Source organism: Cyberlindnera jadinii (assembly GCF_001661405.1).
Source record: "Cyberlindnera jadinii NRRL Y-1542 unplaced genomic scaffold CYBJAscaffold_11, whole genome shotgun sequence".
Taxonomy (NCBI): domain Eukaryota; kingdom Fungi; phylum Ascomycota; class Saccharomycetes; order Phaffomycetales; family Wickerhamomycetaceae; genus Williopsis; species Williopsis jadinii.
The window spans coordinates 295,337-311,300 of NW_017963662.1; the positions used below are offsets into that span (position 1 = coordinate 295,337).

Below are 15,964 nucleotides of genomic sequence, written 5' to 3' on the forward strand. Positions count from 1 at the left end.
AGTATGATTTTATGGATCATTTTCATTATACATTCTCTTGTAAATCCAGAACCGATGTAAAATTAAAAACACAACAATCCCCTATACAACACCTCTTCAACACTTTTCACTCCATTTAGTAGAAAGTGGTTGGTCTCTTTGGAGCAAAGATGGCCTTGGTCTTGGTGACACGGTGTGGCAATGGGAACTTCAAGTCCTTGGTCAAGAATTGCTTGACGTATTGACGCTTGACATCCTCGGTCTTTTCAAGCTCAACAACCTTCAAGATGTGGATAGATCTAAATCTGGCTCTGTGACGAGCGGCCAAATCTTGGTACATGGTCTCAACGGCACCAACTCTGGTGACGTCTCTGAACTCCTTGTACAAGTTGTGGGTACCAGATCTGGAGTCGTAACGGATCCAGATACCAAAGTTCTTAACCTTGGTTGGGTGGGCCTCAGAGATAACGTTGACAGAGACAATCTCACCAGAAGCTCTCTTGACCTTGTGCAATTTTTGGAGGAAGTACCAGTAACGGGACTTGGCAACGACAACGTTTGGAGCAAAGATTCTCATACGGAACAACTTTGGCTCTGGAACGGACTCAGTTGGGAGACGACGACCAATAACTTGGTACTCAGTAAGACGAGACACTGTGTTTGACTTGTTAGTACACTGCTCCGAAGAGAAGACTCAAACGCTTAGAGATGGATGCATCGACAAGGGAGGAACATGGGATAGAAGGTGTTATTCAGCATGATGACGGGTCCTGTGTGAATAAAGAGGCACGCTCTTGCGGTTCCATGCTTTTAAAATACGATTCCTCAATTCGTAACACATGGTTTGATATATGCTCAGTCCCTTCAAGTCACATAGACACACTATGAGCCATAGACCTGTGTTTTTACACCACCTTCATGGTGACTCTTTGAAAAAGCACACCTCTTCATAGTAAGAACCCATATACAGCACGGTAAAAGACAATGTGGTCATTATCTACACCATGAAGTCTCTCGAATATTATCCTGTCCTCTCTCATTGACTTTGCACCATCAGCTTATCCTTCTTTCTATTCTATAACATACTTTTTGGCTGATTGATCTAGGTGGATACCTCTTCTTTCGTTAATGTTGTTGGTATTGAAAAGCCAGTTTTTCACTTCAAATTTGTTTGTTCCCACCAACGCACAGCGACAAATGTATAGGTGTTCGGGTGTTTGTGTACTGTTTCCGCTGGCAGCGCTGCGTGGTTTTTCGAGGGTTGGACGGCACTCATGAATGGTATCTGGTACAGGACACATTCTCAAAATCTTGAAAGTCACAGAGGGTTGTGCAGCCCGAGGGAATGGCACGTGATGTAAAATATTCGGAGCCCTAATATACTTTGGCGGTGCCAGTGATGATGCTGTAAAGTACTTGAAGACCATATTCAACAGCAACGATAACTACAAGGATTATTCATTAGATTAGTACGTTGTTGTGATTCACACTATACAGTTATGATGGCAAAAACTTCAATGTGATACCACTACGGTAGAGAAGACAGTCTGTACCATTTAAACCTCGGTTGTAGCCTGTGTTGACTCGATGGGCTGTGAGATAATTGCAGGGCCTTCGATCTCAATGTGAGCTGAGCGTTCGCTTTCAGAACCCAGCTCCTTGCTGGCCTTTCCGAATGTAAGCATCTTCATGGTTGTCTTCATTGCCTCATCTGCTAACTCCATGCTGGAGGAGTATGTAACTATGATTGGCTTCAACCAACCAGATTCTTGTTTGGAGACATTACTCTTGAATACTTTAACCACATGATTGCTGTAGGTATATGGCAGCATCATGACTTCAACCTTTTTGGAGATGACAACTGGGACAGAACGCTTGGTAATGTCCATGGCCAAAACCACTGTCTTTTCCACCTCGGTTTTGGCATCAGTACTGAAGGGAATATCAGGTTCTGGAAGGTTATTCTTTGCAAACTCCTCCAACGTATGATTGACAAGTCTCATTGCAGGATCCAACGATCCTCTCACTAGTGGCTTACCGTGGGTATCGTAGAAATGCTTGTTGTAATAGGAACGAGTATCATGGATCAGTCTTCTCGCTGGTGCCAACATGTGTCTATCAACGGTTTCATTGGTCCAGTTAAGGGCCTGCAGCTTTGCCTGTTCCAACTCGACGAAAGGTGTCATAACCACTTCACCAACGGTGTTGAAAGTTGCAGTTTTCAAGCATGGTGCAGTGGAATCGACAAGGTTCAATGTCAGTTCTCCCATGTTATCGATGGTTTCAACTATCGGCTTGATCATTGGTTGAGTGTGCATGTAGGAATCTACTGGGAAGAGCACAGAGTTTTTGGAGTCCTCAAGGGCCTGAACACCCGGTATTCCCAGAACTATATCGATGGTCTCCTTAACCATTGGGTAACTCTGAATGTGAATACTTGTCTTCCAAAGAGAAGCCAGCTTTGTTGAAGTTTCTTGGACCTCAGGCTCGTGAGCCTCTCTCGTCTCTGTCACTGAAGTGGGCTCAACAACAGGGGCAGCCTCGCTGATCGCATCTGGATGAGATTGTTTCGAGTCGTCAAGCATAACGCCAGCTTTTACTGGTTCAGTCATTGTGCAATTTTGAGAGTTGATACGTGTGTTTATATAGCGTTTTGTAGTGGATTGGTATGGTCCTTTTACAGTGCAATGGTGTGAATAGGACAATTGCAAGGTTGTTGTGATCGAGGCCTTCCCATATCTCTCGTCAACTTTGTGTCACATCTCACAATAACAGTTAACTCAACAGAAGGAGGAAGGAGCTTATGAGTAAACAACCACAACACACAAACAAAAATGACACAAAGGACTCCTTTTGTGAATAACGCAGTGTCATGTACGTAACCACTTTGTTGTCATGGTTACACTTTTCCTCATGGAAAAGGTACAACAAATTCCGAGGGAGCAACAGGTCGGAACATGTCAGAACATATCGGAACATGTCGGAATTCATTATTGTCATGGAGAACCCGTCACGGCGCCTCACCAGGGCAACAACAGTACAAAAATCTTTTTCCCATTTGTTTTTCCCTCTTTTCTTTTCATTTCCTTTGTTTACTTTTTGTCTCGAAGCATAAACAGGTTTCCACCTTTGATCTCCATTTGGTTGCAAGTCCGTGTAAGTCTGTGGAGACTCTGAGCGAGGTTGCTTGTAACTGTTATCGTATACTGTTCTAGACCACCACGCTGTTGTATCTTCCTTGGGACTTGGGTATATTGATCCTTTGATAGGCGTGCACTGACGTTCTTTGCTACCCGTATTACCACTCCCATGCTTGAATCGCACTTGAACCTTTCATTACCGATGCCCGATGCCTATGATTACGCTGGTGAACAGCTGATACTGAACAGTCTGCGGACTGAGGAGTCTCCTCTACAGAACGAGGTGAAGGAAGCGCAAATCGATGCGTCAACTCCGGTAGATACCGGGGAAGATGGGACTGATAAGGAAGACCAAGTGAATACGAGTGCAGACGCAGCGAATATAATGAATGCCTTGAAATTAGACTCTTCACCTGAGAAGTCTTTGACTTCGAAACAACTTGAACGAGTGCTGAAACCGGGGGATGCTGAGGAAGAAGAAGAAGAAGAAGAAGAAGAAGACATTATCGACGTATCCGATTCTTCAACAGACGACAGCAGGGACCAAAGCGAAGAAATCGAGGAGTTCCCACTGTTTCCCGAACGAATCAACGGCTCTAACATCATTGAAGACGAGCGTATACTATCTACACCAGAAAAGAGAAAAGCTGAGGAATCGCCTGAAGAGTTGGAGAACAGTATCTGCAAGAGAACAAGATCGCAAAGTTCACAGTTTGACACACTATCGCCCATGGCACAGAAAATGGTGGAGCATTCTCAAATCCCTTCCAAGATCCCGGTACTGATGAGTATGGCGACAAATGAAGTTCTGAGACGCCGTTCCAAGCGTCTCCAAGATATAGATGTGGATTCACATAGGCTCAAGTGCCAACCAAAACAAGTTGATGTCCCACTTCGGCCAGCGTTAAAGTCCGAATATGGACGTGCCCATGACTGCGAACCTGGGTCTGCAAATGTCAACCTTGTTGTTGATTGTAAGAGCGGGCTGCTGACGGAGGCAACTCGATATGCCACTGCGTTGAACTCCGTTAACGGTGACCTCGGAGTAGAACTACCGAAGAGGAGCGACGAGCTCGTACAGATCGCAATGCTAGGAGCTCGGAAATCCACAAAGAATGCAAAGGTGGCCCTTGTGCGAGGATACACGGTTAAAGGAGGGTCCAGGGATAAGAAGGGCTCGACAATTGGGTTCTATTCTCAAGAGCAGTACAAAAAGTACTGCGATTCACCGTCCAAAGTGATAAAGCCGTACGATGGGGACAGTAACGACGACGTTGATGCTTCTACAGCAGTGCCCTCGAGGCGCGGGAAGAAAGGAGTTAGATGGGCAAGCGAATTGGAATGGTAGATTAAGACATTTTATCACTAACATCTTATACAACGGAGACGTGGCTGCGTAGCCATCATTGTAGTAAGCACCTTCCAGGGCACCAACGTGAGCCATTGCATTGTTATTTCACACGAGCCAAGCCTCTACGAGCAAACCAATGCGCATCTACAGACAACCAACGCCGTCTCTACGAGGATGAGATGAAGATTGTTCCCTAATCACAGCTCATCAGCACAGCTCATCAGCACAGTGCTCCCATTGTACCAACAGACCTCGCAAGCCAGCCAGCTAAAAAAAAGATACCGTACATAACCATCAAGGTACAAGAATTTAAAATTGGTTCCCCGACAACCAACAAGGTGTCAGAGTTGAATCACCGACAACCAACAAGGTGTCAGAGTTGAGTTACCGGCATCAATCCACATGCACAGGCCCGTTCTCTCGTCTCGTGTGGCCTTGTAGCCCTAATTAGCACCAATTATCAGGACAGTGCCGTCCATACGTTACAAACCGTGTAATCATTTGAGGTCAGAAGTAGCCAACAAAAAACCAGTGGATACAGGCAGGTCCTTTGAGGCCATTTGATTGGTCGAAATCACTCAACGAGTGTGCGCAAACAACATTCCCGCGTCCAATCAGCTCGCTTTGTTTTGTCTCTGCCAAAGTTCAATGGGCTTCTCTCCAGCCTAAAGCTTCCAATGCCCACTTCCTGCCTGGACGGGCCGTTGTGTTGAAGGCCCGTCACCGCTCTGCTTCTGCCTAAGTCCGCCTGGAGCTGTGCTGAGCCCAGAGTCCCCGGCTGGGCGCTCTGCCTAGCTGCCCGCAGAGCCCAGCCCAGCCCAGCCCAGCCCAGCCCAGCCCAGCCCAGCCCAGCCCAGCCCAGCCCAGCCTGGTTCCCTGCTGGTGCGAACCACAAAAATCCCGCCCAGCCCTTCCAGCGCTCGCCTCTGCAGCACAATTTTTATACATTTTTGCTTCCTCTCTGCCTTCCCCTTTTTGTTATTATGACCAACCATTGCAAGCTCATCCGTAGTAGCAGTGGAGAAAGAAGGCCTGCTAGTTGTTGCTCCATCACCGACGATCTTATAGCCCGTACTGAATCATGGCTACCGGTAAAGAGATCCGTATTGGCGCGCTGCTGGTGATCGATACCATCTTCTTCCTCCTTGAGGTCATTGTGGGTTATGCGGTGCATTCTTTGGCCCTCATTGCTGATTCCTTCCATATGCTGAACGATATCTTCTCGCTGGTGATTGCTCTGTGGGCCGTTAGAGTCGCCACCACGAAGAACGCCGATGCCCGTTACACGTACGGGTGGAAGCGTGCGGAGATCTTGGGTGCGCTGGTCAATGCTGTGTTCCTGTTGGCGCTGTGTTTCTCCATCCTGATCGAGGCCATCCAGAGATTGATATCTCCAGCCATCGTCACGAACCCGAAGCTGATCCTGTACGTGGGGTCCGCAGGACTGGCCTCGAACATCGTGGGCCTCGTGCTGTTCCACGAACATGGCCATTCGCACGGCGGCGGAGGCCATGGTGGACATTCCCATTCTCATGGACATGACATTGACGAGGAGTCCACTGTGGGCGCGTTGCTGCCAGAAACCGTCGTGAAGAGATACGACGAGAGATCCTCTCTTCTGGCAGGCAGTGGCAGTGCCCGTGAAGAGGCACATTCCTCCTCTTCCGCTGCTGTAAACGAGCCACACTCACACTCGCACGGAGATTCACACAATGACGACCAGGACTTGAAGCCGCAGAAGAAGAGAAAGTCCTTGAACATGCACGGTGTCTTCCTCCACGTACTGGGCGATGCCCTTGGTAACGTGGGTGTTATCGTCACTGCTCTCTTCATCTGGAAAACGGATTATTCCTGGAAGTACTATGCGGATCCTCTTGTCTCTCTTCTCATCACTGCAATCATCTTCTCCTCTGCGCTACCTCTGTGCCGTAGAGCATCAAGAATCTTGCTTCAAGCCACACCAACAGACGTATCTGCTGATGAGGTCCAAAGAGATATTCTGAACTTGGAAGGTGTCAAATCTGTACACGACTTCCACATTTGGAACTTGACGGAGGATATCTTCATCGCTTCGTTGCACGTAGAAGTGGACTCAAATCCAGAAGTGTTCTTGGTGATTGCTTCTGAGATTCGTGCAATCTTACACAACTATGGTATCCACTCTGCTACAGTGCAGCCAGAGTTTACAGGTAAGGATCACATCTCTGCAGAGGTTTATCAACAGTTCACCAAGATTGCGTCGGGGAAATTCACAAGACAAGCCTCATCAGATGCACTGGGCTCCACAACAACCTCGTCCGTCAACGGAGAAGGTGGTGTTGCACCTTATGGATCAAATAATGGAAACTGTATCATAGACAATGCTCTCAATTGTAATACCCAAAATTGTTTGGAACCAACCAAGTAAAGAGATGGAATTGGGATTGATACAATAAGCGAGGGAGACAAAGAGGATTCGAAAAGAGTACAGTAATAGTTGAAAGATGGTTGGTAATATTAGAATTAACCCATTTAAATCAACTGGAATATGAATGAGATCAAAATAAGCAAGTAACTAAAAGATGCGTATACATTTTGTCTCACAATAAACCCTGCTCCGTTCCGTGTAGAAGTGGTGGATGAACCATTGTCTACAGTTTGTCCACCTGTATCGTTGGTCATCGTCACACCAGAGCCTAGACCTTCTCCAAACAACGCATTGAGAGCAGACCAAGCACGGAAGATATAGCTGGAATCTCGAGAGTCCCTTTCATAGAGGTCAAATCCACGACTTGCATCCCAAAACATCAGTCCACCAAAGGTTTCATTAACTCGACTATCAGCAAGAATGTCTTTACAAACGTCCTGTAATCGACCCACATCTTTTATGAATCCTGACGAAGCAGCCTTAGAAGCTGAAGGTAATCCGATGTATAGCTTTGTACTGGAATGACCTCTGGAAATCACTTCATTTGCCCAATCGTAGTAGTTAAAGCCATCAGACAGTAATTCACAATCCTTGTTGTTGTAGAACTGAATGTATAGCCTATCCATTTCAAAGTTATCCAGCAGCTGCTCCATGTCACGTTCATTCAAACCACATTGAGGTGCAGCCGTGAAGAGGTAGTCCTTGGTTCCGTTGAGTTCCACTATACTCTTCAGCTCATTGGCCAGCTCCAAATAGCCAGTCTGATCCCTAGTTTCAATATCAAAGTCGAAGCCATCGACAATGGCGTCTCCAAAGGGTCTATTTGCTGAATGGCCTTCTGCAAAATGGTCCCAAAGGATATGCGCAAAGCGTTTTGCTTCATTATCGTCGATGAAGCCATACTTCTCATTGGAATTGTCCTCACCTCCGATTGAAATGACAATCTTCTTACCCAGTTTTTGGCACTCTTTGATGTCCCTATTCACCTTGGGACAGGAATAACGATAATCATTGTACTGCGTGCACATGTTTGACAAGTTCAGGACAAAGCCATCGCTGTTGTCCTCGTCGATGTACTTTTGGCCGAATCTGGAAACAAAGGCCAAGTTTATGGTGTCAACAGCTTGTGATGAGCAGTAGAAGAGCAGGTCTGTCTGCTGCTTGTCATTCTCAGCCTGTCCCCAGTAAACAGCGAGGGATGCCAGACATGACGGCACCATAGCTGTGAGCTTTAACAAAGAGCGTAAAGTCATCATTGCTGGTTTGGAAGAGCTGGTCATGGAGTGTTGTGGGAGCTAAGCCCGATATACAAGGGTGAAATCATCTAAGAGCTTTCAGGAGTACACTGGGGACAACTTTACTATTGTTTTTATACGCTTGAAATCGGGTGGATGGTGGTATTCCTCTCATCAATTAACCTAATACACTCATCCTGTCCAAGCTGCTGATTGAGACTAAGTAGCTGGAACAGATAGCAGGAGAAAGTACCTAAAACCATACAAAAATTCTTGATTTAAGCAGCACTGATACCCATACATACCAAGAGGGCCTCTACAATGAAGCAGAGCCTGTATTGGTACAATTGGGTATGCCAAAGTACAACGACAGAGTGGACTGTGTAAGCGATGTAAGCAAAGATAGCGATGACATTATGTGCGTGCCCGTACCAGCAGATACTCGTTTCCGCGGTTACTTTTCTCTCTTAAACGTTCCCTTTAGCGAGCAGCGCTTGGGAACCACGGCAACACAAGAATCCCCCGGAGCCGGTCCCTAAACCGTATAAAACCGTATATATCACACTGAGGAAGTGAACAGTAGCTCTAGCAACAACCGTGTAGACGCTCACACCGGAAGATTTCCGTTTAGGCGTGGCGGAGAGCGTGAAAGCGGACTAAACCGGCAATCCAATTGATAAAGACACACTCCGATCGCCAGCCTAAGCGCTACACCATTTTGAAAGCTCGGTGTTATGTATAAACAACATTGAGCCCTCATGGGTATTAGTTCACTGGTTTGATTCCACCTTTGCCTGTGAAGAGGGCCGGATAAATACACTTGACAGCGGAGGTTCGCTCAGCGCTTGGTCTCTTGCTCAACACTCGTACTCTTGCTTAGCAGTCCCGGTCTTATTGAACGTACTCTGGCAGGACATAGCGATGGTACGTGGACGTACTCGAGGTCTCATTCTCGGCTTCTCAGCGCTCCTGGTGATCTCCTGGACCGGGTTCATGATACGGACAAACCGGCATCGAGCCGCTGTTAGCTATATACAGGAGGCACTAGAGCTGAAGGTGCTACAGATCCTGTACCCTAACCATCACTACACGAAGGAGAACTACACCGAGTTCCGCATCATACCGGAGAAGAACCTATCTGACTTTAGACAGTATGGCGAGCTAGCGGGCATGGGGGACGATTATCCCCTTGAGAATGCCACATTCTTCACCCTGGTTCGAAACCAAGAGCTATACTCCCTGCTACAGTCCATCGAGTACGTTGAGAGCAGGTTCAACTGGAGATACCATTATCCATGGGTCTTTGCCAACGACGAGGAGTTCGATGAGAACTTCAAGTTGGAGGTTTCCCACTTGGTTAGCGGTGAAGCAACCTTTGTGACGATTCCAAAGGAGATGTGGTCTTATCCTCCACACATTGATCAAAAGAAGGCACTAGAGACTCGTGAAAGGATGGAAAAGCATGGTATCATATACGGTGGTTCGGAGAGCTATAGGTTTATGTGCCGCTTCAATTCTGGATTTTTTTACAAGCTAGATGCACTGGCCAAGTACAAGTACTACTGGCGAGTTGAGCCGGATATCAAGTTCAATTGTGATTTGGATTTTGATTACTTCAAACATATGAGAGAGAACAAGCTAAAGTACGGGTTCACAATGACTCTACACGAACTGCCAGCCACTGTGGATGGGCTATTCAGTGAAACGAAAAAATTCTTTAGAGATTTACACCCTGAATATATCAACGAGAACAATCAAATTGAATTCATCAGTCAGGATAACGAGGAGTCCTTTAACATGTGCCATTACTGGTCAAATTTTGAACTTGGAGACCTCGATTGGTTAAGATCCAAGGAATACAACGACTATTTCAACCATTTGGAAGAATCCGGAGGGTTCTTTTACGAAAGATGGGGAGACGCTCCAGTGCACACACTAGCTGTCTCCTACATGCTGGATCAGAAGGAGGTGTTTTATTTCGACAACACCGGCTATTACCATGTTCCGAATTCCCAGTGTCCACGTGACGGCGAAAAGAGAATTGAGCTCCGGTGCACCTGTGAGCTTTCAAAGGACTTCAACTGGGGCAGTTTCGAGAGCTGCCTGCCGTATTGGTACGAGACAAGAGATGAACCGAGACCTTGGTGGGCCCCACAGACACGTGTTTATAACACTCACAGACCTATCCATCGGAAACGTTCTCATGATAAAAGAGATGAGATTGTCGATGACCAAGTAGAGTTGCTTGATCACCAAATAGAGTTGTCTGACATTGATGATCACGAAGATTTACACGAGGAGGAGGAAGTGGTCGCCGTTAGAACCGCATTTTTACTGTGATCAAGACCAATTTCCATATGGACATGTAGCGCTTGAGCGTAGATCTGCGGAGAGACTTTTAAGTTGCGTAATTGACAAGCCTTGCGTATCAACACATGGTGTTGTGACAGTTACATGGCGTGTTTTAACATTAATTTAACTCTTTGGGCGCGTAACAACTTCTCCAGCATTCTTTGTTGTTGTTCATACGACTTGTGTATCTGCTGGGCGTATGTACGTAAAATAGTCATTGCTATTGGTAGGGTTGTTGGTATGCATTGGAGATACCGGGACCAATCGGTTTAAGCCTCAATGAATGAAACAGTTTCCCAACAAATAAAGCTTTGCACTCAAACTGAAGTTATAAGACGTGATCATGTTGATAACCGGGAGCACGAATCAGGTGCGCAACCAGCTGTAACAGTTTTTGAAAGGGGGGGGGTTAGAACTCTGCTTGGTGTTGAGAACACACTTGCATAGACTCAAACACACTGCAACACACGCTAAAAAATACGCAAAAAGCAGGAGAAGACACAGGAGAGGCTTTCATATAATAAGAGAAAAAGTCATGCGTGGAGAATTGGAATTCTAACTCTTCTAGAAGCCTGTTCCTAGCCGCAAACTTGGCGAGAAAAGCAGCGAACCGAAAACTCTGTTTCGCACTTCTGTGTTGCTTTTATCGTTCGATATTTTAGAGTTTGTCTTGTTTGGTGTGACAATTTTTTACGGAACAAGGAACATGCTGATCTTGTGGAAACCGACAGACGTTGACGTGTGGCATAGAACAAGCGCGCAATGTCAACGACCTTTAAGCGCTTTGGTTGTAACTGCTTCTTTTGTCGTTTATTTACTGTATTGCCGCTTCACCCCAAAATTGTCACTTCGGGACCAGCAGCCCACCACTATTGTTGCATCTCACCATACACTAATACTTAAGGATAAACGCTATGCACACCTCACTTTCTCCTATGTCCCCTCCATATCGTAAACTCACAAGGTGTAGAAGTGTCGATGACTAGATTTGCCCACAATTTTGAAATTATTTCACTTTTGCGTTTTTGCGTTCTTTTTTTTGTGCCCCTTTTGGTTAAAACTGTGATGTAGTTTTCGCCAATTTGCGAAAAGTGTTTCGTTTCCATGAGTTGCCTGTATGCATCTCGTTTCTTTTTTTTGCTTCTATTTTTTTATCCTGTCCTTCTCCTGCATAAACTAACCGTAGAAACTGTGGTCAGTAAATCACATATGTGACGACTTTTTATTGTTTTTTTTTTCAGTGTTTGGTCTTCTCTTCTTGTTTCACATTTAAGTGGTTGTAAATCCAAGACCTTTTTAGAAGAGCGAAGCTGATCACCGTCTGATCAACTTGTTGAAGACCAAGATCGTGAGAGACATCGACGTGAGCTGCCAAACATTTCACCAGAATGCCAAACAGGGACAAAGTGCCCTCATTGGAGTGTCTTGTGAACCAATGCTGTGAAGATTACTATGCCAAATTGAACAAGACGCTTGAGCGTCGGTTAAGCCAAAGTGGATACTCATCTGGTGCCTTAGGGGTGTCATCTGAGAGTGCGCATGGGTTCCAGAGAGATGGTTATTTCACATACGATAAGTTTGAAGATTACATCAAATCGTCACATTGCATAGAGAACCTCAAATTCCTCATCCAAATCTTCCACTATGAAAAGATTTGGAACAAGATATTCAAGAGACAGTATTCGATATTGAAGTGTAAAGACGAAGCATCACAACTACGGAAGCACAGCGTTGCCACTATTCACACAAATAATTCATCAAAGTTCAGAAGACACATGTCCATTGCAGAGGAACCCGAAGATGAACAAGAACAACTAGACAAATCTGAAGATAACACCAGCTTTGATATGGTACAATCTTTCAATAACGAGGATATCTCCAAACTGGTTAACGAGTTAACTTTGCCTGAACTGGTGTTGTCTGCCGATGATATAGATACCAAATCTATAGTGCAGATGTCGCCCATGGGTAAAGACGCGATGAAGTACGAACAAGAACATGAGCATATTCATAAATCTCCCTCGAATTGGTCAAAGCTGTTCAAACCTTCGTATTTCGATACAGAGGAGGAATGTCTATGTAAAGTTGAGAACCATAACAGCTCCATGAACGTCGGCTTAACCAATATCCCACGGTTGAGTATTTCCACTTCGAATGGTGACCAGGAAAGTGTGTTGGAATACAACGAATCTATAAAGCAAAGAGAAGAAAGAGAGATGCTAAAAAATGAACTGGAGAAGAAGTTCAGAGAAATCATCCACACGTATGTTTCGAGGGATTCTCCATATGAGATCAATTTGCCCGATGACATATATAACGATTTGATACAAGAGGCACACAACGAGAAAGTGCTGTACCATTCGCCAATGGTTCTGTTGCCTGCGAAGAACATTGTCCTGCAGCTTCTAAGAGAGAATATCTACTACAAATTTCTATCAGAGCAGGAGGACCTCCTATCCAAGGATGAATCTTTGAAATCAGACTGCGAGGACTTGCATCCCATTGCCAGCTCTCCGTCTTCGATAACGAGCTCTGCACTACACACATCATTCGACAAAGTACCGACACAGCTAACGAGGAGAACGACCCCCACGAACACCAGCACCACCACTACCAGGGTCATGACCAACCCTGTTACCGTTGGATCAGTTCCTATGACAATCTCTGAGTCTGAAATATCACAAGATTCAAGCTTCAATCACTTATATGACAGCACGGGGGCCGGACTACACACCTGTTCATTGACAGAATTAGATAACAAGGGCACCAAGTGTGAGAGAAGCCCATCTCAAAAGAACAGATGGAGGAGTAGGCTACTGTCATTCAAGAGGAAACGCAACTGAGCACAACACGGGACTCTTAAATAGACTAATGGTGCTTTATATAATAGAGACAGAGACCCAAGAAATATATAATGGACAATTATCTTACTGTTTTTTTAGAATTACCTAATGCGGAAGTCTACAAGCCCTCCACATACTAGCCACAATTTATTTTGTGTCTGCACAAAGGCAGCAGCGGGCCTGCCTCGTAAAACTGCGATAAGGTGTTTGCTTCCAATTGCCGATAAAAGAAGTTTGGAGCCATAATTCTACTCCCGTAACATCAATGCTCATCCATGGAGGCTGAGCTGGTACTGGCGATACGCACGGCTTCAAACGAGATGTATTTGAACTGCAGTGGGTATGAATTGTCGGAAGGGAAGCACTCAACCCCGGCATGTCCCTCAAAGTTGTGCAGCGCGTCTCCGGTGATTGAACGGGTTCCAACTGTTGCCGAAAAGGTGCCCTTTTGTAGTTTGTAGACTTTTGTAGTTTGTAGACTTTTGTAGACTTTTGTAGACTTTTGCGCCAAATGTAAAACTGCTGTCAGGGCACGAGAAGGCACAGCAAAATGCCAGCAAAACTGATTTGTAGCAGGAAAAGTGTCCGATATGGGCGATTCAAGCCCTTCCCATAGTGAATTTTCACAAAGCATACAACGGACATTTGAAAAGCTCCTTATCTCGCTCGTATTGTCTACTATCGAATCCGGAAGAGACCAGACATTCTCATCATCATGAGCCAGTGATAAATCATCCGCTCACCACGCGTCAGGCACGCAGCGGGAAGACGCGTGTGTCTTCACCACTTTCCCCGGACACGCATGTAACCGCCAAACGCATCGCTAAGTTCATCGGACATCCACTCCAAAAACAGTGGTAAATTGTCACATCTTGTTCTCCAGGTCATTCTGTTTCTCCCTAGTCCACCAGCATTTGGCCTTCGAATGTCAAGTCACAGGGACACGGCTCTCGAGAAGGACTGACGAGTACACGAGTAAGACATGTGGGACAATAAAGGACAAACTGTCTCTGGCCACCTTCCATTGTACTGCGTGCTACTTGTCTGTCGACTGTGACAACAACGGTGAGCGTAACATGCTCATCAAGTGTCTTGTCGCATCTCAATAGACAAACACACAAGGAGTGCGTTCATGCTCTTTTAAAGAAATCATTATCTTTCTGCTGTCTCGTGGACTTTCTAAGAGGAACGAAATGGCACATTTTCATGAATGGTGATGCACGCGATGTTGAAGAGCCTTCAACGGCGCAAGGAGAACACGAGCAACTACAAAGCTCTTGTATATGAAGTTCTTGAAGAACAATATGACATTGTCGGTTTTCAATAAGTCGTTGGAAGAGTTGAAATACACTCCGATCGACTCTATGCAATGAATAGTACAAGACACCTGGATGCTGAGTAACGTTAAAGCGTTACTTCGAGTCTATTCAGTGCCCAAGACAAGCTTCAGACTGTCCATGAAGAGATGCTAATCACTGTGCCTACTGGTAATATCGGATTGAGGTACGAGCCCTCCCTGGGACCGCATATACAACACCAACGTTGATCAGGTGTCAGTCTCAAGGTATAGTTTTCCAAATCTGAAGAAATTGCACTACGATGATAATGAATTCTATTCATTCATATACAGAAAGCTCCTGATAAGGTCAAGCGAATCGCTGGTTGCGTTCATGTGTCTAATTCTCGGCTCGAACGCTCAACATTATTCGACGCATTTGAGGTTTCTCAACTGCTGGGAAGCATACCTGTCGATGTCGTTGGTATTACACCACTACCACTTAGTCAGATCATATCTGATACTCTTACATGTTGTTGATGTCCCTGAGAGTGAACTGGCATTGCAAAATCATCTCAATATTCATGACGATGGATATGCTAAATTACAATTGAAGATAAACATATGGACGAAAGTTACCATGGAGAGACAAATCGTATCCAGTGAGAAAAGGTTGTCAAATGATAACGATTGGTTTTGGTATGAGATGACATTTGAAGAGTTCATTGAAAAGCTGTACAGCATGTTTACAGCTTCAAACAATGATACAGTACCACCGGATAGGGCTAAACAAGTGATACCACCGGTATTCAGCATGATGGAGTGGATACAAGTCAAGGCACAGAACCTTTTGGATGCCTATGATGGCGAAGTGACCTTAAAGCGTGTTAGAGATCTCGAAGCATTGATGGAATCCATTGGAATGATGAGCTTCAGACAAATGGCCAAACACCTCTCTTTGAATCAGCTCAATGAAAGGTTATTTAACTACATTGGTATCAAATTAACGTGCTAACAACGGGAATTGATTTCTAATGAGGACCACAGCCTTGTTCAAGTTCAACAGATGTGTAACCAGTTGAGTGGGAGGCAACTTGATGTTGTTGCCAACTTGAGCAACTATTTGATCAAATGGCGACACCTGATGATTCGGTGTACTTCGAAGTTTGTCAACGAGTCACTGCTGACGAGCACCTACACCGACTTTGAGAACCAGATGTTGAGTACTCCTTGAAGAAGTTATCACTATGGAGGCAGCTCTTCATACAGGAGCTCTCCATCACGCTAAGTGACAACAGAGCTCTTCCTTGGACAACAAGGCTCATGGAGCACATGCTGAGCTGCCTCAGTTGCCACTGCGAGCTACCACGGAGCCTTGAAG

At 45.4% G+C, this 15,964-nt stretch overlaps 11 protein-coding genes across 11 annotated transcripts; 7 read left to right on the plus strand and 4 right to left on the minus strand.

Annotated features, from left to right (window-relative positions):
* Nucleotides 1–18: 18 nt before the first annotated feature.
* On the minus strand, nt 19–1,096 carry RPL20B (60S ribosomal protein eL20). Its single transcript, XM_020215467.1, has 2 exons — nt 1,066–1,096; nt 19–633 (listed from the first exon to the last, which is right to left on the minus strand). Coding segments are annotated over exons 1-2 (519 nt in total). The 5' UTR covers nt 1,067–1,096; the 3' UTR covers nt 19–115.
* Nucleotides 1,097–1,748: 652 nt separating this feature from the next.
* SPS4 (Sps4p) lies at nt 1,749–2,423 on the minus strand (the record flags this gene model as incomplete). The annotated part of the gene is made up of 1 exon (XM_020212127.1): nt 1,749–2,423. A coding segment is annotated over one exon (675 nt), but the record flags the coding sequence as incomplete, so codon positions are not given.
* A 298-nt stretch (nt 2,424–2,721) lies between these two features.
* Nucleotides 2,722–3,191, plus strand: CYBJADRAFT_20575 (uncharacterized protein). The gene has a single exon (XM_020217569.1). The coding sequence runs from the start codon at nt 2,852–2,854 to the stop codon at nt 3,092–3,094; it is 243 nt and encodes an 80-aa protein (XP_020069430.1). The 5' UTR covers nt 2,722–2,851; the 3' UTR covers nt 3,095–3,191.
* On the plus strand, nt 2,929–4,514 carry CYBJADRAFT_168694 (uncharacterized protein). The gene has a single exon (XM_020215468.1). It carries the CDS (start codon nt 3,289–3,291, stop codon nt 4,465–4,467), a length of 1,179 nt encoding a protein of 392 aa, XP_020069431.1. The 5' UTR covers nt 2,929–3,288; the 3' UTR covers nt 4,468–4,514.
* Nucleotides 4,515–4,739: 225 nt separating this feature from the next.
* Nucleotides 4,740–5,445, minus strand: CYBJADRAFT_168697 (uncharacterized protein). Its single transcript, XM_020215469.1, is given in 3 exon segments — nt 4,740–5,125; nt 5,144–5,145; nt 5,157–5,445. 1 exon segment carries the CDS (start codon nt 5,416–5,418, stop codon nt 5,209–5,211), a length of 210 nt encoding a protein of 69 aa, XP_020069432.1. The 5' UTR covers nt 5,419–5,445; the 3' UTR covers nt 4,740–5,125; nt 5,144–5,145; nt 5,157–5,208.
* Nucleotides 5,446–5,631: 186 nt separating this feature from the next.
* CYBJADRAFT_168698 (cation diffusion facilitator family transporter) lies at nt 5,632–6,820 on the plus strand (the record flags this gene model as incomplete). Its single annotated transcript, XM_020215470.1, has 1 exon — nt 5,632–6,820. A coding segment is annotated over exon 1 (1,136 nt), but the record flags the coding sequence as incomplete, so codon positions are not given.
* A 187-nt stretch (nt 6,821–7,007) lies between these two features.
* Nucleotides 7,008–8,157, minus strand: CYBJADRAFT_163577 (glycoside hydrolase; the record flags this gene model as incomplete). The annotated part of the gene is made up of 2 exons (XM_020213781.1): nt 7,008–7,024; nt 7,095–8,157. 2 exons carry the CDS (start codon nt 8,155–8,157, stop codon nt 7,008–7,010), a joined length of 1,080 nt encoding a protein of 359 aa, XP_020069434.1.
* Nucleotides 8,158–8,880: 723 nt separating this feature from the next.
* Nucleotides 8,881–10,483, plus strand: CYBJADRAFT_168699 (glycosyltransferase family 15 protein). The gene has a single exon (XM_020215471.1). It carries the CDS (start codon nt 9,034–9,036, stop codon nt 10,450–10,452), a length of 1,419 nt encoding a protein of 472 aa, XP_020069435.1. The 5' UTR covers nt 8,881–9,033; the 3' UTR covers nt 10,453–10,483.
* Nucleotides 10,484–11,041: 558 nt separating this feature from the next.
* On the plus strand, nt 11,042–11,469 carry CYBJADRAFT_20631 (uncharacterized protein). Its single transcript, XM_020217570.1, has one exon. It carries the CDS (start codon nt 11,171–11,173, stop codon nt 11,417–11,419), a length of 249 nt encoding a protein of 82 aa, XP_020069436.1. The 5' UTR covers nt 11,042–11,170; the 3' UTR covers nt 11,420–11,469.
* Nucleotides 11,470–12,106: 637 nt separating this feature from the next.
* On the plus strand, nt 12,107–13,075 carry CYBJADRAFT_168700 (uncharacterized protein; the record flags this gene model as incomplete). Its single annotated transcript, XM_020215472.1, has 1 exon — nt 12,107–13,075. A coding segment is annotated over exon 1 (836 nt), but the record flags the coding sequence as incomplete, so codon positions are not given.
* A 1,202-nt stretch (nt 13,076–14,277) lies between these two features.
* Nucleotides 14,278–15,804, plus strand: CYBJADRAFT_168702 (uncharacterized protein). The gene is made up of 2 exons (XM_020215473.1): nt 14,278–14,619; nt 14,858–15,804. Exons 1-2 carry the CDS (start codon nt 14,518–14,520, stop codon nt 15,596–15,598), a joined length of 843 nt encoding a protein of 280 aa, XP_020069438.1. The 5' UTR covers nt 14,278–14,517; the 3' UTR covers nt 15,599–15,804.
* The last annotated feature ends 160 nt before the right edge of the window (nt 15,805–15,964 follow it).